Source organism: Musa acuminata, chromosome BXJ3-10 (assembly GCF_036884655.1).
Source record: "Musa acuminata AAA Group cultivar baxijiao chromosome BXJ3-10, Cavendish_Baxijiao_AAA, whole genome shotgun sequence".
Classification (NCBI taxonomy): domain Eukaryota; kingdom Viridiplantae; phylum Streptophyta; class Magnoliopsida; order Zingiberales; family Musaceae; genus Musa; species Musa acuminata.
In genome coordinates this window covers 31,022,600-31,045,127 of record NC_088358.1, presented here as the reverse complement: position 1 = coordinate 31,045,127, position 22,528 = coordinate 31,022,600, and the positions used below count along the sequence as shown (strand labels likewise).

Sequence of the window (22,528 nt, the reverse complement as noted above, 5' to 3'; positions counted from 1 at the left end):
GGGTTGTTTCGAGTCTCGGTTTAATGAGATAAATAATTTAAAATATTCTAATTATATATATATTATCCATATATATATATATATATATATATATATGGAGATGGGGTCATTTCAATGGTATATATCATGGTGTCGAATTATTTTGATTACGAGATAAAACCAAATTATAACCTTCAACAAATTAAGATTTATTTATCAACATATTTTTTTTAAAAAAATAATTTATATAAATATTTTAGTTTCCTTGATATGTGTAGTTACTATGGCTTGTCGATAGTAAATATTTAATTTAAAAAAAAAGTAGAAAAAGAAATTATAATTATATGATGAAATTTTGCTCAATTAATTTGCTCAAATATTTAAGCTCAAGCTAGTTACTTTAGAATAAAAAAAAACATAATAGAGCATAAAGAATACGATAGTATTAACAATACTGATCGAAGAACACTAAACATTGGACATCTTAATCGACCATCATTATGTGTGGGTGAGTTATGTACTTGTGATAGAAGATCATGATAAAGGTAAATAAAGAATCATAACTTTGCATTCTTTATCTATCTTGATCCTTAATTAATTTATGATTTGAAGATAAATCATAAATTTGTGTACATGACTTGAATATATGATTGAGAGAAATATCTTTTTCAAAACTTATATATATTTATATTATCTTAATGAATGAAATCATCTATTTTATAATAAATTCTTTGATTTTTCATGATATTAGAGCCTTCGTGCTTCAAGCAAGACTCTCTATTTCTTGCTCTCTTTTCTTCTCTATCCCGTTGAGTTTTTGGCGACGACTATTCCTCTGTCTGGCTGCAACGATTTCATTTTTTCGTTGCTACTTCCTTGTAACTCACTTAAGGCAGATAGCATCTGCCCCTATTGGTCTCTTTTACCCTGCAATCGAGTAAAGGGATTTGGGAAAGAAGAGATTGCCCTCTTCTACAAATCCCAGATAAGATCATCAAACGAGAACAAGACCTTCATGCTTTACTTCCTGTACACTACAGTGGCTTACCGCATGCCAACGCATCAGTGGTTGATCTCACCACTTCCTAGTCGATGACTCCGTCGACTAATCCACCTCCAATAGCCATAGCCATCGACAATGCTCGTCGGCTTACGATTAAGGGAAATTTGGGCCTTTTATCTCCACCGTATATAGTTTTACAAATCTGAAATCCTTCTTTCAACGATAGCTAATTTATCATTGTATCTTTCAACTTCCAAATCCAATACAATTATAACTTATTGTGATAGTTGTTTCAGTAATAAAAATCATAGACCATAGACCATCGTTTAGAATGTCTTTTATATCTTGCTCCATATTATTTATATTGATGTTTTGTGCTTTATCTCAATCACTTCTTTTGATAATACTATTGAATCTTGGATTTTGATGATGAAATAAATTGGTAAATTATTTGATCTAATCCATGTGTTAAGATAAGTATGTAGGATTAACTACGATAGCAGTAAGGCGTAAAGCTGATGATGGGCCGGAGTCGAAGACTCGAACGATATACCGGGAGCTCGCCAAGAGTTCATCGTGAGATCATCGGAAGCACATTGGAAGACTCGTCGAAAGATCGCCGGAAGACTAGCCGAGAGTTGGTCGGGAGTTCGTAGGAAGCTCGCCGGAAGACTCATCGAAAAGTTTGCCAGAAGATCGCCCAGTGAAAAATCGACGAACCATGCTTGCCTTAATCGTAGTTAGAACGATAATTAGAGTTGATTTGGGAGGTAATCTCATCAACTCTGTTAGGGGCCAACTAGGCTCGGAGTTGGGCTGGTTTGGGTCAGAGTCAAGGCCCAACCAAGATGTTGAATTCCTGGCCGGTGGTGGCATCGCCTGGAAAACAACACCCCAGGTGGTCTAGGCGGTGGCACCATCGGTAGTTATTACTGCCAAAAGTGGTACAACCCCTGTTAGGCGATGGTACCGCTAAAGTTCAGTCTCCGAGCTCTGTCAGGCGGTGGTACCGCCTAGACTGAGTGGTAGTACCGCCCAGTAATGGCAATGGTATCGCCAGTACCTCGGAAATCCGGGATGAGATATTTTTTGGCTCCATTTTTGGAAGTCATTGGGGCCAATAAATACCCCACCCTTTTCAGCATGAAAATGCACCGAAGTGTGATTATAATCTTAAGTTATTGGGGTGTACAAGTGTTGTAAATAAAGTGGTAGAGTTCTCTTCCTCTCTTTCTAAGTTTTGATATCATTCAAGAGAAGTGTGAGACTTGTAAGGGTTCTCTCCTAAACACGTGAAAAGGAGAAAGCGCTGTAAAAGGTGGTTGGTCTTCGTCTATTGAAGGAAGGCCTTTAGTGGACGCCGGAGATCTCGTCGGAGGAGGAATCCAATAGTAGATATAGGTCATATTGACCGAACCACTCTAAATCTGGTTTGCATTTCATTTTAAGCAATTTTCTTTAATTGTAAATCATTTCATAGCAAAGTGCTTCTTCTCCTCGTATTGCTTTCACTACACTTACGCTCTCTTACGTTTTAAAGTTACTATCTTTCCGAATCGATTTCCTTTGAACGTATGAAATATTTTATGAAATCGTATTTTACTGCACTAATTCACCCCCCCCCCTTCTTAGTGCTGCTCTTGATCCAACAAATATTAGATTTTATGTCATTTTTATATATTATTTCACTAAATATGCATGAATGTATCCTTTCAAATATAAATCTAAAGTTATTATAGTCTTTACTCAGTTTGGAGAGGTGGTCGAGAATTTCTTCCAATTTACCATTAAGATAGTTTACTCTGATTGGGAATGTTACTTTCAAGCCTTAACAACTTAACTCTCATCATATGGTGTATAATATCTTAAATCATTATCACACACACTTCAACTAATTAGTTCGATACAACGAAAGCACCGACACATAATTCGAACCGGTCTTAGCTTCATATATCAAGCCTCTATGTTACTAACATTTTTGTTGTAGCATTTTAAATTATTGTCTACCTTATTAATTACATATTTACCATAATCCTATAATATTAGTCACTACTTGAAAAACTATTCCACAAAACATTAGACATTAAAAAAGTTTAAGTATTTAATTTTTTATGTTATCCTTGGTTATGTTCCTATGCTTTGCATAAGTTAACATCAAGATCCAAACCTTACATTATCATCTAGTATCGCCTTGAACATAATGTTTTTCAGTGTTATGATCTAAAAACTTAAAATGTCCTTATATTATGTTATGCTATTTTTATTGAGTCTATATTTCCCTTTTAAAATCTTGCTCCTTAAGCAATGTGAGCCACTACCCATTACTCGATTCATACAAATATATCTTAAACGCCCTCAAACGCACCTCTCACCACTTTAACTAGCAATTCTCCTCTAAACCTGTATTCCCTTATTACTCTAATTCAGTAGCACCTCACCCTCTTTGTAACTTCTCAGTTTATCTTTCCACTAACCTACTTTACAATGCCCGATATTACATAACAACATGCTTCAAAATTGGTATATTCAAACAATGCGAAATCATTAATATTTATGCTACCATTAGCTCTTCACCTAATTCTACGAAACATAGAGCCATTACCTAATCCTAAAAATCTTGATACTGGTGCAAAGCCATATACGAAGAATGTGACGCCCTACTTCATAATGTCATATAGACCCTTATATCATTTTACCTCATACAAAATATCATCGGGTGTAAATGAATCTTTTAAATTAAGTGAAATCCAAAAGGATCCATTACTAGATACAAGACATGTTTACTACTTAAAAAGTTTCACTAATGACTATGTATTGATTTCAAACCTTTAATATAATTGTTAAATCAATGATAATTCAACTCATCATAGTTTCCCTATCATTCAAGGTTGGCATACACGTCAACTAGATGTTAACAATACTTTTTTACATGAGATCTTGACCGAAGATGTCTTTATACAATAACTAACCCCCTGGTTTCATCTATCCTTAATATATAAACAATGTTTTTGAACTATAAAAAATTATTTATGAACTTTGTCATGTTCCAAGAATTCGATATACCAAACTTGGCTCATTTTTTATATCAGTTGGCCTCATCAACTCTAAATCTAATACATTTTTATTTCTACGACAACAAAAAAAAGCGTATTATATATCTACTAGTCTATATTAATGATATTATCATCATGTATAATAATTCTATGAAAATAAAATAATTTATTAAAGATTTACACTTCAAACTATTTTGAAAGCCACATTCACACTTCAACTTCCACCGTAATTCAATTCATCTGATATGCTAGCCTTTGTTGTTGATCCATTGGGCCGTCACTTTTCTGTTCTTTACATTTATTTATATACCCAATCTCTCTTCAAATGTATACATATCTTTTCCTTCATTTTCAACGATCCTTAGAGATTCTTTAAGACAAAAAGTTTTCGCGGATAACATTCTTGTCCATCAAATAAACTTGCAAAGTTAAGTGATTCGTAAATCAAATAATGCTTTTAAGACTAAAAGGCCCTTAGCTTCAAACTTCATCTCCTCTTCTTGTTAGCTCAGTGCAGGGACCGCGAGGTAAAGTTTGCGGGTTTCCGAAGGGTGAGTCCGTGACTCCACCTCCGACTCTATCCACAGTCCGCAGCCCGGGAGGGGGAGGGGGGAGGCGGGGACCCACGTGACGCGTATCTACTCGTTACGGGCGGGTGACGGACGCCTCGTCTGTCTGCGTAGTGCCACGTAACGCCCGATGCGCGACACGCGGCGGCCCCCGCGGCCGATGTCGGTGGTTGACGTGACTCACCCGCGCCGCAGTGTCTGCATCCGACGTTACTTCGTGGCGAACTCTCACTTCCTTCGATTCGCCCCCAATTTGTACCACCAAATATCTCATTCGTTTACCGCGAGATGTGGGCCCTACACCTGTTATATTTGACTAAGTCAACATCAAGGGAGAAGTTGGTGCCAAAGCGCGCAACTTACTAGCACCTGACGCTGCGCCTACCCATACACGAGACACGGAAACCAGAGTTCTGAGTGGTAGTGATTTGTGGTCCCGGAAGAAACCCGACCTAGGCGGCCGTCTATTTGTGGTCGGGTGGCTCGACCATGGCGCGGGCGCCGCGGCAGAGCCTGAGCCGGGAGTTGCGGCCGATCCTTATCCGCTCGCACGCGTGTCGTCGCGGGTCCCCACCCACCCTCGACGCCCATGAATGCGTATCGAAGCCGAGAAGGCAATGCTTTAGATTCTTGGAATTGAGAACAGAGAGAGGATCGAGGAAAAGGGTGAGATCTTGATGCGTATCCTCGATAGGAATTCTCGAGGATTTGATCTGCTGAGGTTCCACCGACGAGAGTCGGCGTCGCCGCTTTGTATGCCCTCCTCGCCCTTCGCGTGGCCCCTGCCTCATCTGAAGAACTCAACCGAGAGGACGGGCAGACATCTTCCTCCTCCTCCTAGGCATATTAGGGCCGATGGAAAGTAAGAACACTTCTTCGTCCTCCGCTTCCTCCTCCACGTCGTCCGTCGACGAGTTTGTCGGGCGGAAGAATGCGAAGCCCTCGGCGACGACGTCATCATCCTCCTCCTTCCGCCCTGGATATTTCAGCACCGTCATCCCTCCCCCATCGGCGGTACGTTCGTCGACTCTTTCTTGATTCCCGCATCGCCGATCTTGCATTTGCTGCGCGATCCGATGGGTTGTTGATCGACTTTCTTGAAGGTGGGGGATCGAAGGTTTTCCCTTCTCCCTTCCCGTCATCCAAGAAAAAAGGGTCTCTTTTGACTCCGTCTTTTCGCCTTAAGCCCTCGAACGGATCGGATCGAATCTGTACTTTTTCTTTGGGTATTCTATTGTGGAGTTCGATTTCTTGCTTGTTCTCTAGGGTTCCTAATTATCCTCCACACACGGTGCCAGGTGATCGCCAAGGATTTGTCGCATTCCGATCTGTGCTGGACTCTGAACAAGCAGAGAGGCGAAGGTCGCATCGCAAGTGCTCGCTGCGCTAATGCAGGTTCTTAATCAGACTCGCCATTTCTTTCCTCATTTGGTTTCTATTGGATACACAATATGGTTTGGTATTTCTCGAAGAAGAATCAAAACCATTGCTTCAGAATTCGATTTCTCTGATGAGATATATGCCAATCCTTGTTCTTGGGTCACTGATCCTTGTTTCAAAAAGGGGCAAATGCTATCAAACGTCAACTGTCCTTGGTCAGAAACCTTTTCTTTGCATAGAAATGCAAGAACCTCAACATGTAGGTTGAATGCGAATCTTTGTTTGGGATAATTGAAAGTGTGAATTTTCAGCTGGAAGTCAATCTCATGGAAGCCCAAGTAGAAGGCAAATCACACAGAACAAAGAAGGGAGACCAGCCTATCCCAATGAGTCAATAGAGTCACCCTGTTTCGGCTCATCGGTGCATTACGGTGCCAGGGATTTCTACACGAGCTCTTCATCCACTCACACCTCTGGAACTTGGAAAAATGTATGCAACAACACTACTTTACAGATTACATAGGAAGATTCTGTGCTAGCCATTTATTAGAATCTTATTTTTGGTGTTCTTCAGATTATAAGATTTAGCATTTTAAATGATTCTTAACATTCCGCATGTTTGAACTGCTACCAGTTTATCACTGATGAAGGAAATTACTTGGGTAATCCGCATGCTGCTGACAGAGGGGAATGGTGGCAAGGCATGTTCGCATTAGAAAGACTTTTTATCTTCTCATTTTTCATCTTTATTTATGGGTCCAATTTTGTTTTTAATTTCCTCCAAATTTTACTCTTCCAGGTTCGCTTTACTATTGAAGTTTCGAGATCGATACGCCATCGTATAGAGAAAGGTACACTCGAGCAATAGGCTTATGAGTTAGTCTTTCATTGATGCAAGACCATCTAGTATCATTCTTGTGCTTGTGTTGCATAAGTTTAGCAATGACAATGTTGGATGCACTTGACTAAGTTTAGTTTGCCAAGATACAAGGTTGTAGGATGCATGACCTTAAAATCTTAATTGTTTAATCTTCGCTACAAGGTTTTTTTTTTTCTACCTGTTATTCTTGGTAGGATCTTTGATAAGTTTTCCTTGTTTGATCATAAGAACCACTGTTTTGTGTGTGATGCTTTATTCAACCTCTGATTCTGTAGCTGTTGTTTTGGCCTGTGATCTGTATCATGCTGCCTCATGAGAAACAGTCGGAATACCTAACATTGTGTAGGTCAGTATATTCAGAGACACCGGTCCGGGCATCACATACCTGTGTTTTTTTTTTTTTCTACCTGTTATTCTTGGTAGGATCTTTGATAAGTTTTCCTTGTTTGATCATAAGAACCACTGCTTTGTGTGTGATGCTTTATTCAACATCTGATTCTGTATATTTACAAGTAGAAACTGATCCATCACCTGTAGCTGTTGTTTTGGCCTGTGATCTGAGTCATGCTGCCTCATGAGAAACGGTCGGAACTCGGAATACCTAACATTGTATAGGTCAGTATATTCAGAAATACCGGGCCGGGCATCACATACCTGAGATTGGATGGTCGAATTCACCCGCGCTTGATCGGACTATGGACTTAGATAGACAAAACGATTAAATCCGCATGTTTGATCTCTTCTATGAGTCAAGTTGTTTATGTTATAACTTTTAAACGGCGCATGATGTTAACTGTCTCCAGCTTTTTTTCTCTGAACCTCTAAATTCGATGGTGATTTTAACAGGGTGTCCGAGTAGCTGATCGGTACGGTATCGGATTATGAAGTGGAGCCTTGTTTTATTTTCTTCCCCACTTTGTAATTGGTAGGGTAGGAAACTGTTCCTTCATATTACCAGTGAAGGAAGAGCAGACTCCTTTATATCGTGGCTGTGTTACTTGAGTTTTGACTCCATTTTGAGTTCTGATGTGTGTGCTGCAAACTGTATCAGGTCTGCACCTCCACCCCGTCACCTAAGAGGCTTGCTTCTCTTTAGTGTTATGAAGGAACACTCATACGATTGATAGGATGATACGTTTTTTTTCTGTTAGTTGTCTGGTCTTTCATCGAAATGGTTTTTATTTAATGCACGGAGCATAAACACATACACTGTGACGATTATTTTAGAAGAGAGTAGTGGTGCTGACAGATAGCCGACCCTCCGCGCGGTGTGTGTCACGGTATTGTGTAGCCTGCAAAGAAAAGCCGTGGTTAGGTGGGAAGAAGAGAGAGAAGCATGCTGTGGTAACTCGCAAGAAATCGACCGACCTCCGCACTCGTACCCCACGGGGCGGTTCGCAAGGTTGCACCGCTTGGGAATGGTGACGGCCACTTCCGGCTTCGCTCCGACGCTCTTGGCGGTGTCGGAGAGCATGACGGCGCAGAGGCAGGCGGGGTTCTGGCCCACCCTCTGCACCGCGCTGCAGCAGGCCGCGGAGACCTGCACCTGCGCGTCTTGTGCCGCCGACGCGCACGGCGCCAACTGCAAGGCCATCCTCTGCACGGGAACACGCCCGCATTCGCCAGCCCCCTCCACCCCCTTGCTCCCGCCGCCGTGGACCAAGAGGAACAGCGCCAGCACGCACAGATGCTTCATCCCGACCACCATCTCGTGCTCTGCTCCGATGATGAACCCAACTTGCGGTGCTGCCGCCCATTTATACTGCCGGAGAAGCTCCTGGAGAGCAACAGATGAGCGCCACCTCAGGACCCCATCCACCACGCTAAGTGCTGAGAGTGGATGCAGCACTCGATCACAAATGGTTTTATTATTGCAGCACTACCTTGATTTGGTGTTGCTGTGGGCCCCAACTTCATTTCAATTCAATTCCGTGGTAGTTGGCAGTGATCACCCCCGCTCCGAACCTTATCTTTGGGAGATCAAAAGAACGACCTCAAGGAGGAGTCGCCGTGAGGAAATAGAGCAAAAGATTGCCGGGCTTTGACATATCAGTAGAGGGATGGATCACATCGAGAGCCCCATTCGATCTTGGATCTTTTGATTCCAATTCCAGCTAACGTCCGGATCCGTCTTGGATGCACATCGCCACCTAAGAAGTTTCTTAGGTACGTAGATTCAAACCAAATTGGTTGATCCAATCATCGCCGACATCTTCCCCAGACATGATCTAAAAGAAAAGCTCATCTGATTAATTAAACTTTACGAGACTTGATTTGTCGGCGGCAAGCTTGCTCGGAATAATACATACAACTGCAAAGCATGCTTCATTCGATAGAGTTCTGTGAGATAATATACGTAGTTTTCTTCGCCATGTATTGATTCCAGGATACATCATACATCTAAAACATTTGATATCCAACTAAGAATCGTAGCTTCCAAGAAGTCATATAAGCTACGGAAGGGAAAACAAATCTAGGTAGTATGCACACAACAAAGGACAACACATCCTACGGGGTCATGATTTAGCTTGGCTTTATGTTCACACCAAACTGATGATGGATCTGGAACTCCTTATAGACTTCATCACATGTTTCTTTTGCTTGATCATTTCATTCATCCAATGCAATGTGGTTCTTATGGTTTTACTGGTAGTGCTGATCGGCTCGGGACAGCAATAGAGGTAAATGCTTTGTTTCTCTCTCTCTCTCTCTCTCTCTTGCAAACCTCTCGTATTCACCCTGGAACATTGAAATGGAAGAGCCAGGAGATGACAAAGGCAAGCATCAAACACGCGAGCAGGAATTTAAGAAAACGGTGCCCCTGCCAAAAACTCCGAGTTTCGGATGGTGGGGCAGCAGGTGGAGCTGTAGAAGAATTAGCCTCACTCCACTGCTCTGTGGGCTCAGACTCAACCAGATCAACCACGTTGCGTGCGGTTGAACCACAAATCTCACAGATCCTAGAACATGAAACACAAACAAAAAAATACTTAGAAGTCAAAATTAAGAGATTTGAAACAGTTGCGAACAAGCTGCACAATAGCCGAGAGGACATCACATGAGATTGTCCCCTAACATATTTTAAGGTGATGAAACATTCACCAATTTTATGTTTGCAGACATGCAAAAAATTGTGTTTGCAAACAAGCAAACACAGGACACACATGAGAAACAGTGAATAAAAGAAAACTGCATATCGTCATTCAACATATGACAATTACAACTTGTCCATTTCTTTCTCAAAGATTGGTTCTTAATTTTGTCATTTCTTCCTAGTCTTTTGTAAGTACATTGTCATATTATGCTTGCGCTAGTCCAAAAATTAAGCCGAGGTTAATCTTTTAAGATTTCAATTTCTTCCAAAATTTAATTTTGTCATTCACCATAGACTAAGCCTCATATGTCCTTTTGAGTTCAACATGTTATATTGTTTTAAATGCAAACTATTTATGTTCCAGATGCATGCTTTCCTCTATTTAACCTTGACAGAAACCATAGCTTTGTATGGCTTGGGTTTGTGCATCGCAGAAACCATGACAGTGTATAAGAATTTCTGCACTAGTGTCAGATAGGCAGATCTATAAGTGAGAAGAAATTTACTACAGCTTCTTATTTGCTTTTAGCAAATGTAAGTACCATCAATACCCAAATAAATGTAAGATGAAGATGAGAATCACAAATTAATGAAGCATTTCTGAGACCATGCGATAGAACGTTCAACACAACCAATGCAAATGATATAGAATCCTTAAAAGAATAAAATGAGGTGATGCTGGTTCTGTAGCTACAACTACTAAATGTAGGTTGAGATATAATCTGAAGAAAAAGTTTGACAGAGTATGCCCAACAAACAAAGACATACAATGAAAAATTAATGAATATTCTAGCCTTGCCAAAATAACATCCGAACTGCAAAATTTCAATACCTTTTTTTTTGTTGCAAGAAAAATTTCAATAGCTTGAGTTCATTAAAATTCAAAATGGAATTATTCAACATTAAAGTCAGAACAGCAAGGTGGCTGAACAATCTAGATGCTGCAATTTACATGATCATTACAAGAGATGGAACAACTATTCTAGGTCGGATGCCTCATCTGTGAAAAGGTATATTCGATATATCACACTTTTATTAACTTAACTACAGAGTGGATCAGTGGAAAATAAAGATAACACAGGAACATTCTGGAGGGACCAAAAGGTAATCCTAGAAACATACTTCTATAGTATCCCCTCGGCAATTTGATACCTCAGCAATGTCCCTACTTTGTAATGGGAATATATTACTCAATGCCATGTTTAGTTGTCTTTTATTCTACCTCTTTATTTGTTCTTTGCTTTCGCAAATAAAGAAGCATATGGTTCCAAATATTGATGAAAATTTCTGTGTACATCGAATGCAGCGTTATAATGGATGTGTCACAAATGTGGCACCGTTTCCGAAAGCACTTAAGGATTTAAAAGTAACAAAAATTGCAGAAAGGATATGCCAAGGAGAACTGCAATCTTACTTGTTTCCTTTGATCTTAAACCATGTTTCAGCACACTGCTTGTGGGCAGCAGCTAAATCATCCTTGCAGGAACAGTCTAATACGATCGGTACTCCTGACTCTGGAGCTGCCTTCTCCAAGCTGAGATGACAGATCCTGCAATCTTGCTCAGCTCTATCTACGTTAACTTTTACCTCTGAAGCACCATTCTCCAGATCATCTCCAAGTGAAGACTCTGAGACGCCGGATTTTCCACAAGGCTCTTGAAATCCATCGATCTCCTGAGCTGAGACCCGACGGCCATTGCCAGTAGAGCCATATGGCGAATGACAAGAATGTGCTTCTGCATCTGAGAAGCAAAGGCTGTCATCATCACTCCCATTCAGGTGAGAATGGTGTGTCCCTTCTTCTATATCCCCAGAGGATTTTCGATCCTTTTTACCCATTTGACAAGGATTTTAGAAGCAGAAATTTGTAATAGGGCATGGACTGTCCTAAAAGTTAGTATCTTTGGAAAGGCTAAAACAAAGATAAACCAAGAACTTGTATACATATGGATCTACTCCATTGATGGAGTAAGAAGCACAACGATAACAAGAACAAGAACAGGTCCTTAGTCAAGTATCAGGGAACAGACATCCCACCACAGAACCGACTCTTTTTGACCTAATCTTTGAAGTCAGCAATGAAACTGATCCAAAAGCATAGTATACAATGGGCAACTCCTGGAAGACAGAGACATAAAAGCAGAGATCAATCAAGAGAAGGTTCCATGACAGGCCTGATCCAAATTAACTAACAGCAGAAACTGCGCCTAAAATGCCATCATATGAGACAAGCTCGGACGATCCTGAACCCTAAGTTTCATGCAATGCGCCTTGCATTCTGAGAACGAGAAGATGCTTATCAAAGTGGGAACAGAATAAAAAGGAAAAGATTCAATTCACAGTGACCACACTAAGGAATTCCTGCTTCTGCCTCCCTAGATGGAGGAAGAAAGGCTGAATGCATACAAGATTCTAACAGCAGCAGCAGAGAAGGTTGTGAACTCGCTCCGCTTGCAGGAACCACCGACGACAGACACGAGGGGAGGAAAGCCAGAGATGGGTTGCACAGCAAAAGAAGAGACCGATGATATGTGCAGGCTTTGGATTCTTGCTGACAGTTGGTAGGGCCTAAAAACGACACGAAGAAAACATATGTGCATACAGAGAGAGGTGTTAGGTGGATAGAGATGTAGAGAGAAAGAGACGGAGGAGAGGAAGGGGATGAAAGTGAAGTGACGAGTGGGGCAAAACTGCAAGACGAGGGTTTGCTTACCCCTAATTCTTGTAATTAGTGCGGGACTCCAAGAAGAACCCGCAGCCATATGCAGCAGCGCCATCTCTCGTCCCTCCTGTTCATGGTTTTGCGGGCAATGGCCACCGGCAGATCGATCTTTGCCTGTCATCCCCACGATTCAAACCGATGGACCGCGTGGATGCGTCGACGGAGTTCGTGCCCCACTCCTGTTTGTGCAAATGCCGAGCTCGGTGCTGTTCCACACACACTCTCACGTCCCCTTGTCACGGAGTGCTCTAGCGGATTCCGGGGCAACCGAGCAGAGGAGAGGACCACCTAGCTTCATGGTTTCTCCCATCACGAGCGTGAAGTCGAATCGATGGATCGAAGAAGCACGCTCCATTCATTCCCAAAAGCACGCGACCGACCTACGTAAAGTCTCACGTACTCCGAGGTAGTAATTGACGCCTCACCATTGTTCTGCTGCACGAGTGTGACTCCATTTGCTTTTATTTTCCTCAAACTTCGTGTGTGATTGATTTAACGCGAATCTTGAAGAAAATTAGGCATGCAAGGAACTGAGATGTTTCTTTGATATGAAACAGAGGGATGGATATGGATCCGACCCGCTAAACGATCCATTTAGTAACAATCACATCCGAATCGATCCGTTGTCCGGTCCATTGCCATGCCTTAACGGATCATAATTTGGACAGGCGATCCAAATACCGACTCTTTTGTCGGCCCACGCATCGACCCATTCAGCCGGATTTTATTTTCTTTTGGCGTCCGCATCTCCAGAAGCTTCGCCACCTGCCTTCATCTATACGCGGCGCCCGTTGCGTGCGACTCCTCGTTACCACACGCAACGGAGAAGGGGGTTCGGGTTGGACGGCGCAACAGAGAACCTCCCCCAAGGATCGATCGAGGTAGGCATTTGATTTCTTCTTGTTTCGAAATTTCTTTGTTCAAACCCCTTCTCTTTCTTGAGTAGATCGAGTTTGAACCTGTGTTAGGGTTCCTCTTCATGTTTTTTAATCGTATCAATATGCGGCAGGGCCTTATTGCTTCCCTCGACCGGGATGGGAGTCGATAACTCGTTTAATTGTTCTTGATCTTGTGATTTTTCGATGCATACTTTAGGGTTGATGTAATCATTATTACTAATCTTTTATTGCTTACTCTTGTATCGCACCTTTAGGATGTTGTGATCACTCTTTGGTGTGCTATTTACTTGTCTTCCTATAGAGGATGAGAAATTGAACAAGCCGAGCTTATTTGGTTTCTCCTATCAGTCTTGTAACAGAGAATATCTGGTAGTCAGTATGATCGTAGATGCTTCCAAGATGCCCTTCGAGAAAAGATCAGATAGGTGTCACATCATCTATTTATTTTTCTAGCTTCCGTTGGGGTCATATCTTTGTAATTTTAGAAATCTTGATCACCATTTGATCTGAAAGGTTCAATTAAGGAGAAAATATACGTAAAAGAAATGATATGTAGTTATAGCAATTCCATGGCTTCGACATCCAAAGCTTATGTTTGATGTATAACTAGGCCTGGAAAAAAGGGAGGTTTCAAGTAAAAAGAAAACAATTTTTTTAAAATAATACGTAGTATAGAAATGCATGACTTGGTCATCCAACACTTATATTTGGTGTATAATTATACGTAGTATAATTGCAGATTGTAAGAGGATTGTGAATCGGTAAAATAGCAAATAAAATGGTAGAAGTCTTAGCCAATTAGTTATACTGATGTGTTTGAATACACGTGTAAGCAACATCAGAGTTTTAGTTTTCTTTTTTTTATTTCAAGTAGCTAAACCCAGAGCTTTATATGGAGACATGATACATGAAATGGTCTTGTTTCGGTAAAATTGGTAAACATTATGGAAATCACTACTTGATAATTAACTTGATCTTGTTTCATTATGAGGATTTTGCTTCGTCACCTTTTTGTACTGCCTAGTTGTGAACTGACTATTTAATTTTATTTCTTTCAGATGTCACACTCAAGAAGAACAAGGTCAGATGTTCTTCTCCTTTCTTTTTGGATAAACTTTAGAGGTGTCACAGAACTCTTATCCATAATGTATAATTCTTTTCATTTTCTTACTACATTTTCTTAAACTCAGGTGTTCGTCTTACTCTCGATCTGTGTCACGGTCACGTTCACCATATTGGTACAGTCGAACTGTCTCAAGGTCTTTGTCGAGGTCGAGAAGTCGCTCAAGGTATTTTGTCGTATCCCTTTCTTTCTCAAAGGTGGAAATATTCATGAGGAATTTATTTTTAGTAGGCTTATGAACCATATTTCTTACAGGAGCATGGACTCAAGTGATGCTGAAAATCCTGGAAACAATTTGTATGTCACTGGTTTATCTTCAAGGGTAACAAAGGATGAACTTGAGAAGCACTTTGCAAGTGAAGGAAAGGTATAACAAATGAATTGCTGCTTGTTTGATATTAGTACAATTGGTTAAATGTAAGAAATGTTTGCAGTAAATTCACCTATTATATGGCGGTGACAATTACTGGTTGTACAAATCTAAAGCCTTTTTTTTTCCTGATATTCTCAAGTGTAATTAGTTGGCTTTGGTACATAAAAGGTATGCTTTATATTTCGTTATGGTCCTTCGATGCCTCCTGATTGGCTTTGTTTAGTTTGGTATTTTCACATCTTGTTGTGGGTTGGGAATTGGTTCTTTTTTTTTTTTACTATTGTTTCATCTTCCAAAAGTGTCCTCCGGTTGTGTTCTTAAGTTATTATCATTTTCTAATATGTAGATATGTAAGTCGATTTAGTATTCCTTCATATTGTTTGGTGCAACATGCTGGCCGTATAAAAGTATTTTTATTTTGATAGTGGTCCTTTGATGTTTCTTGGTTGGCATGAGTCGTTTGCTAAAGTTACAATTCATTTCAGATTAGGTGTGGGTTGAGAAAGAATGGGATTCCTTATTGTTGCTAACTTTTCTTGCTCATTTGAATTTATGGTATGTTCTGTAGGTTGTTGATGTCCACCTAGTGGTTGACCCTTGGACAAGGGAGTCTCGAGGGTTTGGATTTGTGACATTGTCTACCACTGAGGAAGCAGATAGCTGCATTAAGTATCTCAACCGTTCGGTTTTGGAAGGTCGGGTTATCACTGTTGAAAAGGTAAAGTATTATCATTTGATCTTCTACTCCTTTGCAAGATGTGCTATGTGCTAAATGATCAATAATTGTGCTTTGGCACCTTCTTTTTATCTAAATTAATCAATATTTTAGCTATTACTTCTAAGCACTTGGGAGATGTTCTTCGCTTCAATTCTTTTGACTAACAGGTTAGCTGTGTGTAGCAGCCCTTCATCAAACTTCAAAAAGCTTTGTATGATCTTTTTGCTAGTTTGCTGCACTAGTACCATTGTTTCCTTGGTGACTTGTGTTATGAACATGTGATGTAATATGTGTTTGTTTTAGCAGGCAAGGAGACGACGAGGACGGACACCAACCCCTGGTAGATACCTTGGTGTAAAAACTAGTGGTAAGCCTAAATATTTACTCCATAATAATTTATCTACTCCATATTATTCTAGGCCATATTTTTCACTCATTCTAATTCATTATGATTCTTGCCAGCACACCATCATTCTGGAAGCTATTCACCTTATGGTAGGCGTCGGTACAGCTCGCCTGGTTACACCTCTGATAGGGACCGATCCTATTCTCCCTACTACAGGCGGCGAGCATGTTCTCCTTACTACAGGAGGCGGAGGTCTCGATCTGTATCTCCCTGCAGTCGTCGACGGCGATCGTACTCTAGAGATTTGAGGTCTTCCTCTACGGGGCGTTCTGCTTCACCCTATTATCACAGGCAGTGTGAACATTCATGGTCACGTAGCATTTCTCCAAGGTCACGGTACAGACGACACTACTCACCCAGCATCTCACCTAGGAGAAGTTCTAGGAGGGGCTTTTCTCACAGTTATTCTCCAAGGGATCGACGATCACGAAGAAGCTATTCTCGGAGCTACTCTCCAAGGTATCGAAGATCACAGAGCTATAGTCCTAAGGTGCGACCAAGTAAGAGGTGCCCATCATCTAGCAATTCACCTGGGCCAAGAAAGAGGTACTCGCGAGAAAGCTATGCCCACAGCCGTAGCGTGAGCTCTTCCTCGAGTTCTCGCCCAAGGTCTCCAGCAGGGTCTGCAATGTCCTCATAACGTAGACGTGATGTTGTTTAAATCTTGGATATCACTGGTTCTTCCGGTGGTATTTGCCTGGAAACCCTGTTGCATGTGTTGCTGAACAAACTTATGGGTTCTTCTATCAGACAATAATCGTATTTGTGTAGAAGCATGTGCTTGTAGACCTTTCACATCTCATAATATGGATATCGTCATCGCTAATTTACTTTGGATGGCACCTTAATAATCCATGCGTCTACTCTCAGAATTCTCTGTGCTTGCCTAGAAATAATTTATTTTTTTACGAAATTGCAACGTATTTCACAATCGAAAACAATGAGGAAAGGTGTCAAAATGCAACGTGACTGGTTGTCGTGATTTATTATTGTTGATGTCCGTGTTAATGTCGTATATTGGAAATCAGACGGGAAGGAGGAGATGAAAGTTTGGTTAGGTAGCGATCGATGGTATTCTGTGACTTGCCGAGCTTCGCCAGTTGTTCCGGGTTCTGTGTCAGCAACCTCAAACGATGTGCTCCTCCGGTTGGTCCTCCTCCTCAGTTGTATCAGGTTCTTTTCTTAGTGAGGTTGGTACATCAGGGAAAGAAGGGGGTCAGAATATGTATGGTTACCTCGAGGATACGTATGGCGAGGAGGAGCCAAATGACGTTTGATGGTGCCATGTAATCAGCCTTTTTCTCTTCTCTCTCTCTTGTCGTCTTCACCCTCTCGCTTTTTGGCTGTCCTCTCTCTCTCGCTCAAACCATTTTTCCCTTTTGACACCATAATAATTTTATAATATTATTTATGATTTATTTTTTAGTAAAAAGATATGTTTTAGCAGACTGGTCTTATTGATGATCTAATGATTCGAGACTTGATCGATAGTTATCCAGATCTGGATCATCCTCTTTATGGTTTCTTCACCTTCAAGTTTCATCTTTGCTCCGTCTGAGAGTTGGATGATGACAAGACACAATCGCCCTGTACACAGTTCAATACCACTTCCAAGAGTCCAACGCCCCCAATACAATGGTAGTGTCCTCCACATCAATATCACGAGCGGAGGAAGACTCGAACCCCTCTTCTCCCGATTGAACAGAGGCTTTTCGAGTCCACAAACCTGGTCAACAAGGACGCAGCTCCTATGCCTCGATCCAGGGTCATCATCCACGTAAGGATTCATTCAACTCAACAGCCCTCTTCGCCGGCTCCACGGATCTCCAAGAGCTGTTTTAAGACACCATCCCACCCTCTCTCTCTGTCTCTCTCTCTTACCAGCAGGCATTGACGAAAGGTTGGAGTCTGTTGTCCTCCTCCCTACACAGTATAATTTAGTTTCTTGGAGTGTCCTCACTCCCAGCTTGATGGAGGCGACTTGTTCTCATGCACGCCAAACGAGGCCCTAATGACGGGCGCCAATGCCGGTGCAGGAAGCCTTTTAACAATGACTCTTTCCTGTTTCGGAAATCACGGTCCAACTCCTCGTGCCGTGTTGCATGATACTTCCCCTGTTTTCCATGCTTCAACACCAAACGCTTCTGAAGCATGCCTTATTGTCTGTACGCAGACTTTGGCTTCAGGAGAAGGACCTATTTGCTCTTCGGTTGGGCTTCGGACGAGTCATCGGCTAAGCATCCTCTTCGTCTTCACCCTTCCTTTGTAAATCATCACCAGTATTATTTTATGTCCTAATAATTCAAGCTCTCTGCACATGATCTTAAACAATGTTATACCGCACAGGGTGTTTCTGATGCCTGTCGTTTCTGTTGCCATTTTCTCTTCTCTTCCCCTGCTTTCTCGGCCAACGGAGAAGACAAAGCGTTGCATCATTCGCATATCATCTTTTACCTTGGTGTTTGCAATCGGGTCGTCGTCTGTCTTCGGTGTCCAACCGACGAAGAGATTCAGGCAGCGAAGCCAATAAAAAGCCAGCGGTTCCCTCCGGCCACTGTTCATCTGCACCATCTTCTGTGCTTTCTGAACGGAATCCCGAAGGCCAATTTGTTTGTTAGACACATCAACGAGTGAGACAAGCCAGCTAAAACAACGCTGCTGAGAAGGAGAGCGAGGAAAAAGTAAAGGGAGGAAGATGGACAGCAGTTGGTCACATCAGCTAGAAGAGGTTGACTGTGATTCCATCCAATGCCAATCACCCTTCCATTACCGTGTCCCGACGTGAGATGCCCATTAGATTGAATGAGCGACAGCAAGCAAACGTATAAGTTAGGACAGAAGCTCACAGGTCCAGAAATAAATGCATCAATATTGAATGCATCTTTGTTTCGATGTTCAATGAGCACATCCATTATAGTATGTTGCAAGTGGACAGAGCTCAGTGAAGGGTGATTGGTTGGGTGACTCCATTGAGAACGAAGAGAACTTAGGTAACAACATTATGATATCTTTGTGGTCATTGTAGGTTTTTGATATAGAAAATGGATTAGTAGCTGAGCTAATGAGGGTGTTAGGAAAGCCGTAACTTTTGGATGAATCCACACACCCATGGGAGCATTGTTTGCCAGTCTGTCTTTATAAAGGAACAGGGGAGACAAGCTCTCACTTGAGTTGGTTTGGTGGCCACAAAGCTCCACCAAAAGCCAATCAGTGCCCTCCTCTCCTCTCTCCTCCGCCTCCTCTCTCCCTTCAGCCATGAGATCCTTCAGATCTCAGACAGCAGCAGAAGGAATAGAATAAGGAATCTAGGGGGAGAAAAGGAGATGGAAAAAGATTGATAGGCCTGGATTCTTGATTCATTCACCGCACTTCTTCTCTACCTTTCTCTTTTATACTCTCTGCAAATGAAGAAAGGTCGCACCTTTGTCACTGCTTCTGCTATTTCTCTTCGTTTCCCTTGTCGTCTTGGGCCTGGTGACTCGAGGTTTTCTAGGGTTTAGGTTTTACGACAGGGATCATTGTGCTTGGACTCCTCGCTTGGTAGGTGCTTGTGCTTCTTCCAAGCTTCCATCTTTCTCCTTGATCTGCTTCTCCGAACAAAGGTGTGTTTTGGGTCAAGCATCTCCATCCTTCCTTCTCGGTTGGTTCTTGTGCACGAGATCCAGCTCAAGATCGGATTTTTGTGATCAAAGGGAAGGCTCTCGGAGGCGCCAGATGAAGACAACAAGATCGTGGATGGATGTCCTTCCTTGCAGCACGAACCGGTTCGTTCGCCAGGAAAACGGCGGGAGGTGGACTCAGGAGGAGAACAAGCGCTTCGAGGACGCCCTGGCAAAATTCGACGGAGACACCCCGGACCGATGGGAAAAGGTGGCGGCTTTGATCCCTGGGAAGACGGTGCCAGATGTGCTTAGCCATTACCGGGAATTGGTGGACGACGTCAGCGAGATAGAAGCCGGCCGGGTCCCCTGCCCTGTGTACTACGGGACTTCATCTTTTACACTGGACTGGGAGAACAGTTATGATTCCGAAGGATGGAAGAACACTTACTGCGCCGGCGGCGGCGGCGGCAAGCGATCTGGTGCCAGAGCATCTCATCACGAGAGGAAGAAAGGAATCCCTTGGACCGAAGAGGAGCACAGGCAAGCTTCTTCATCTTTTGCATGCATCTTTGGACTTCAATTCCCAACCTGTTTGAGCTAATGTTCTTATTATTCTCCATGGTTTTGTTTCCTGCATCTTTGCAATCTGACATGAGGAGTGCTGTGGAAGATACTTGTGGTTGATGCTAATCTTATGCGAAACTTCTTCAGGCTGTTCTTGCTTGGACTGGACAAGTGTGGTAAAGGAGACTGGAGAAACATCTCTAGAAATTTCGTGATGACCAGGACTCCTACTCAGGTGGCCAGTCATGCCCAGAAGTACTTCATCAGGCTCAACTCTGGCAGCAAAGACAAGAGAAGGACCAGCATACATGACATTACTACTGTCGATTTGCCTGATAATAAACCTCCCTCACCATCTTCCCAACCATCCACTGTTACCACACAATCAAGTTTAGCTATGACACCTTCATTGTCAGGCCAATTATCCGCCATTCTCGATTCAGATCAACTCGGTGAAGTAGCTAGTGTCTTCAATCCATCATCACACGGCAATAAACTCATGCAGCGTCACTTTGGAATATCTCAACACAGGATGAAACTACAACCTCAAATGTTACCCTCGCTCATGGATGAGGTATCGCTGAATGTGACATCCCATAGATAGATGCTTGCTGATGGATCTTTTGGGAGGATTGGCTGATTCTGACCGCCTGGAAGTTTGAGATTGAAAGAAAGATTCGGAATGCTTAAATCGCCAGCATGTGGTTTCATAGTTGAAGCTCAAAAGCTTTTGCGTCTCTGTATGGTAAACCATTTCTACAGTATTGGATATCAGGAGTGTGACCTCAGCAACACAATCTCCTGATGACTCGTATCCTAATTATCATCAAGAGGGAGTGTTGCTTGTTGGAATTGGATTAATCACCATGCTTTGCCTTGTGGATTATTAGGGAAGCAAGGATATCGTGGGCTGTTCTTTCTCACCAGGCTTGATCAAAGTCATGCTACTCTTGTTGGGTTATCAGGTGAAGAGCTAAACCATGTAGTTGGGTTTGTTGTCTATTGAATCTGTCATGTTAAGCACATCCAATTGTTAGCAGATGAGAGGAAGGGGCATGCTTCCATGTTAAAGCTGGTGTTGTAGAGCAACTCGGCAATGGTCATGACTCATCGACCGTCGTTTCCTATGTTCCTAACTCTGCAACTCTGCAATGTTAAAGCATATCCAATTGTTTCCACAGAACTGCCGATTCCTTGCTTCCATATGTTCTAACTCGAATCATCTGGAATACCAGATTGGATGAGACGGCTACCTTTGGTGGCTGTGCAATCGACAGTCAAATAGTGCTCATCCTTTGCTATAATGTCTCTCGAGTCACAAAGCATCTTCTTGCAGATGTCACTGTTGCTTTTGATGTCTGCACTGATGATGAAAAAGTCAGCTTTTGTATAGTTAAAGACTTGAGAGCAACAGTATCACTTGTTTGACCAAATATGGTCACTTGAACCCCAGTTGGAGCTTGACTCTGCATTCAACTGCCTCACCATCTCATTCTTCACTCCTCCCCCTCCAATTCTGTATCATCTGCACATTGATATTGAGCATCCATACTCTTTGTCTCATATTGAGCATTAGTGTCTCTCAATAGCTTGCTACTTGCTATCTCATGTCTCTACTGATTGATTGGGAATCCTCCCTCAGAGCTGTTCCTACTCTTTTATGGTGGTGAAGTTGATCCAACATAGAAGAAAATATAACAAGCAATCGGCTATGGGGTAGAAGACACTAATGCATCTAATCATTCCAATTGCTTCTCTATTTAAGATCTCTGCAGCTGAAATGGACTTACCCAATGACCTCGGCTGCAGCCAGTCCTACTTTGTGATGGTTGTTCTTCTTGTTGTATCTGCCACTGTGTTGCTACTGGCACATCCACACGCTGGCTGCAACTTTCAAAGATCAAACTCGGTGTCTCTACAAGTCACCTTCATTGACCAAAATCCAACCTTTCTTTTGGCGAGATGCTGCAGATTTTTGGCTGCAAGAGGGGAAAGATTCTTTCCAACATTATTTTAAGCCTCCTTGTCTCCTACAATGACTAAAACCCCCAGAAAATGCTGCAACCTTTTGTCTGCAAGTTGTGTGAGAGAAGGCTTCTGTTCTTCCACTTAATTTGATGTGCCGATATCCAGTAAAGATAAGTTTAGATTTTAAATTCATCC

The 22,528-nt window shown here is 42.0% G+C and overlaps 5 protein-coding genes across 11 annotated transcripts; 3 read left to right on the top strand and 2 right to left on the bottom strand.

Moving 5' to 3' along the window:
* The first annotated feature begins 5,209 nt into the window (after nt 1–5,209).
* LOC135651589 (uncharacterized) lies at nt 5,210–7,878 on the top strand. The gene is made up of 6 exons (XM_065171788.1): nt 5,210–5,618; nt 5,903–5,999; nt 6,296–6,474; nt 6,619–6,685; nt 6,784–6,835; nt 7,711–7,878. The coding sequence occupies exons 1-5, from the start codon at nt 5,460–5,462 to the stop codon at nt 6,798–6,800; spliced, it is 519 nt and encodes a 172-aa protein (XP_065027860.1). The 5' UTR covers nt 5,210–5,459; the 3' UTR covers nt 6,801–6,835; nt 7,711–7,878.
* Nucleotides 7,879–8,025: 147 nt separating this feature from the next.
* On the bottom strand, nt 8,026–8,606 carry LOC135651591 (putative lipid-transfer protein DIR1). Its single transcript, XM_065171789.1, has 2 exons — nt 8,233–8,606; nt 8,026–8,156 (listed from the first exon to the last, which is right to left on the bottom strand). The coding sequence occupies exons 1-2, from the start codon at nt 8,570–8,572 to the stop codon at nt 8,140–8,142; spliced, it is 357 nt and encodes a 118-aa protein (XP_065027861.1). The 5' UTR covers nt 8,573–8,606; the 3' UTR covers nt 8,026–8,139.
* A 271-nt stretch (nt 8,607–8,877) lies between these two features.
* LOC135651588 (uncharacterized) lies at nt 8,878–13,181 on the bottom strand. 2 transcript variants are annotated; one of them, XM_065171786.1, is made up of 3 exons: nt 12,672–13,181; nt 11,373–11,700; nt 8,878–9,824 (listed from the first exon to the last, which is right to left on the bottom strand). In XM_065171786.1, exons 1-3 carry the CDS (start codon nt 12,799–12,801, stop codon nt 9,599–9,601), a joined length of 684 nt encoding a protein of 227 aa, XP_065027858.1. In that variant the 5' UTR covers nt 12,802–13,181; the 3' UTR covers nt 8,878–9,598. The 2 variants fall into 2 exon arrangements, with proteins under 2 accessions (XP_065027858.1, XP_065027859.1); XM_065171787.1 differs by having other exon boundaries at nt 11,373–12,526; nt 12,672–13,167.
* Nucleotides 13,182–13,427: 246 nt separating this feature from the next.
* LOC135651587 (serine/arginine-rich splicing factor SR45a-like) lies at nt 13,428–17,050 on the top strand. Of its 2 annotated transcripts, none has more exons than XM_065171784.1 (7): nt 13,428–13,561; nt 14,638–14,660; nt 14,770–14,868; nt 14,958–15,069; nt 15,644–15,793; nt 16,100–16,160; nt 16,256–17,050. In XM_065171784.1, the coding sequence occupies exons 2-7, from the start codon at nt 14,638–14,640 to the stop codon at nt 16,837–16,839; spliced, it is 1,029 nt and encodes a 342-aa protein (XP_065027856.1). In that variant the 5' UTR covers nt 13,428–13,561; the 3' UTR covers nt 16,840–17,050. The 2 variants fall into 2 exon arrangements, with proteins under 2 accessions (XP_065027856.1, XP_065027857.1); XM_065171785.1 differs by lacking the exon at nt 13,428–13,561 and adding an exon at nt 13,936–14,004.
* A 2,185-nt stretch (nt 17,051–19,235) lies between these two features.
* Nucleotides 19,236–21,548, top strand: LOC135651586 (transcription factor DIVARICATA-like). 5 transcript variants are annotated; one of them, XR_010501873.1, is made up of 4 exons: nt 19,255–20,341; nt 20,513–21,110; nt 21,256–21,330; nt 21,406–21,548. XR_010501873.1 is itself a non-coding variant. In XM_065171783.1 (3 exons), the coding sequence occupies exons 2-3, from the start codon at nt 19,914–19,916 to the stop codon at nt 20,967–20,969; spliced, it is 885 nt and encodes a 294-aa protein (XP_065027855.1). In that variant the 5' UTR covers nt 19,236–19,801; nt 19,897–19,913; the 3' UTR covers nt 20,970–21,548. The 5 variants fall into 5 exon arrangements, 2 of the variants coding, with proteins under 2 accessions (XP_065027855.1, XP_065027854.1); XM_065171783.1 differs by having other exon boundaries at nt 19,236–19,801; nt 19,897–20,341; nt 20,513–21,548; XM_065171782.1 differs by having other exon boundaries at nt 19,236–19,801; nt 19,892–20,341; nt 20,513–21,548.
* Nucleotides 21,549–22,528: the final 980 nt, after the last annotated feature.

Bases quoted from the DNA above. Each gene is read 5' to 3' on its own strand.
- LOC135651589 (XM_065171788.1), top strand. From the start codon at position 5,460: ATGGAAAGTAAGAACACTTCTTCGTCCTCCGCTTCCTCCTCCACGTCG. The intron at 5,619-5,902 runs GTACGTTCGTCG...ACACGGTGCCAG, and splicing joins TCATCCCTCCCCCATCGGCG to GTGATCGCCAAGGATTTGTC. The intron at 6,475-6,618 runs GTATGCAACAAC...AACTGCTACCAG, and splicing joins CCTCTGGAACTTGGAAAAAT to TTTATCACTGATGAAGGAAA.
- LOC135651591 (XM_065171789.1), bottom strand. From the start codon at position 8,572: ATGGTGGTCGGGATGAAGCATCTGTGCGTGCTGGCGCTGTTCCTCTTG.
- LOC135651588 (XM_065171786.1), bottom strand. From the start codon at position 12,801: ATGACAGGCAAAGATCGATCTGCCGGTGGCCATTGCCCGCAAAACCAT. The intron at 11,701-12,671 runs GTAAGCAAACCC...TTTGCTTCTCAG, and splicing joins ACTAATTACAAGAATTAGGG to ATGCAGAAGCACATTCTTGT. The intron at 9,825-11,372 runs GTAAGATTGCAG...TTCATGTTCTAG, and splicing joins TTTAAGATCAAAGGAAACAA to GATCTGTGAGATTTGTGGTT.
- LOC135651587 (XM_065171784.1), top strand. From the start codon at position 14,638: ATGTCACACTCAAGAAGAACAAG. The intron at 14,661-14,769 runs GTCAGATGTTCT...TCTTAAACTCAG, and splicing joins TCACACTCAAGAAGAACAAG to GTGTTCGTCTTACTCTCGAT. The intron at 15,070-15,643 runs GTATAACAAATG...TATGTTCTGTAG, and splicing joins ACTTTGCAAGTGAAGGAAAG to GTTGTTGATGTCCACCTAGT.
- LOC135651586 (XM_065171783.1), top strand. From the start codon at position 19,914: ATGAAGACAACAAGATCGTGGATGGATGTCCTTCCTTGCAGCACGAAC. The intron at 20,342-20,512 runs GCAAGCTTCTTC...AAACTTCTTCAG, and splicing joins TGGACCGAAGAGGAGCACAG to GCTGTTCTTGCTTGGACTGG.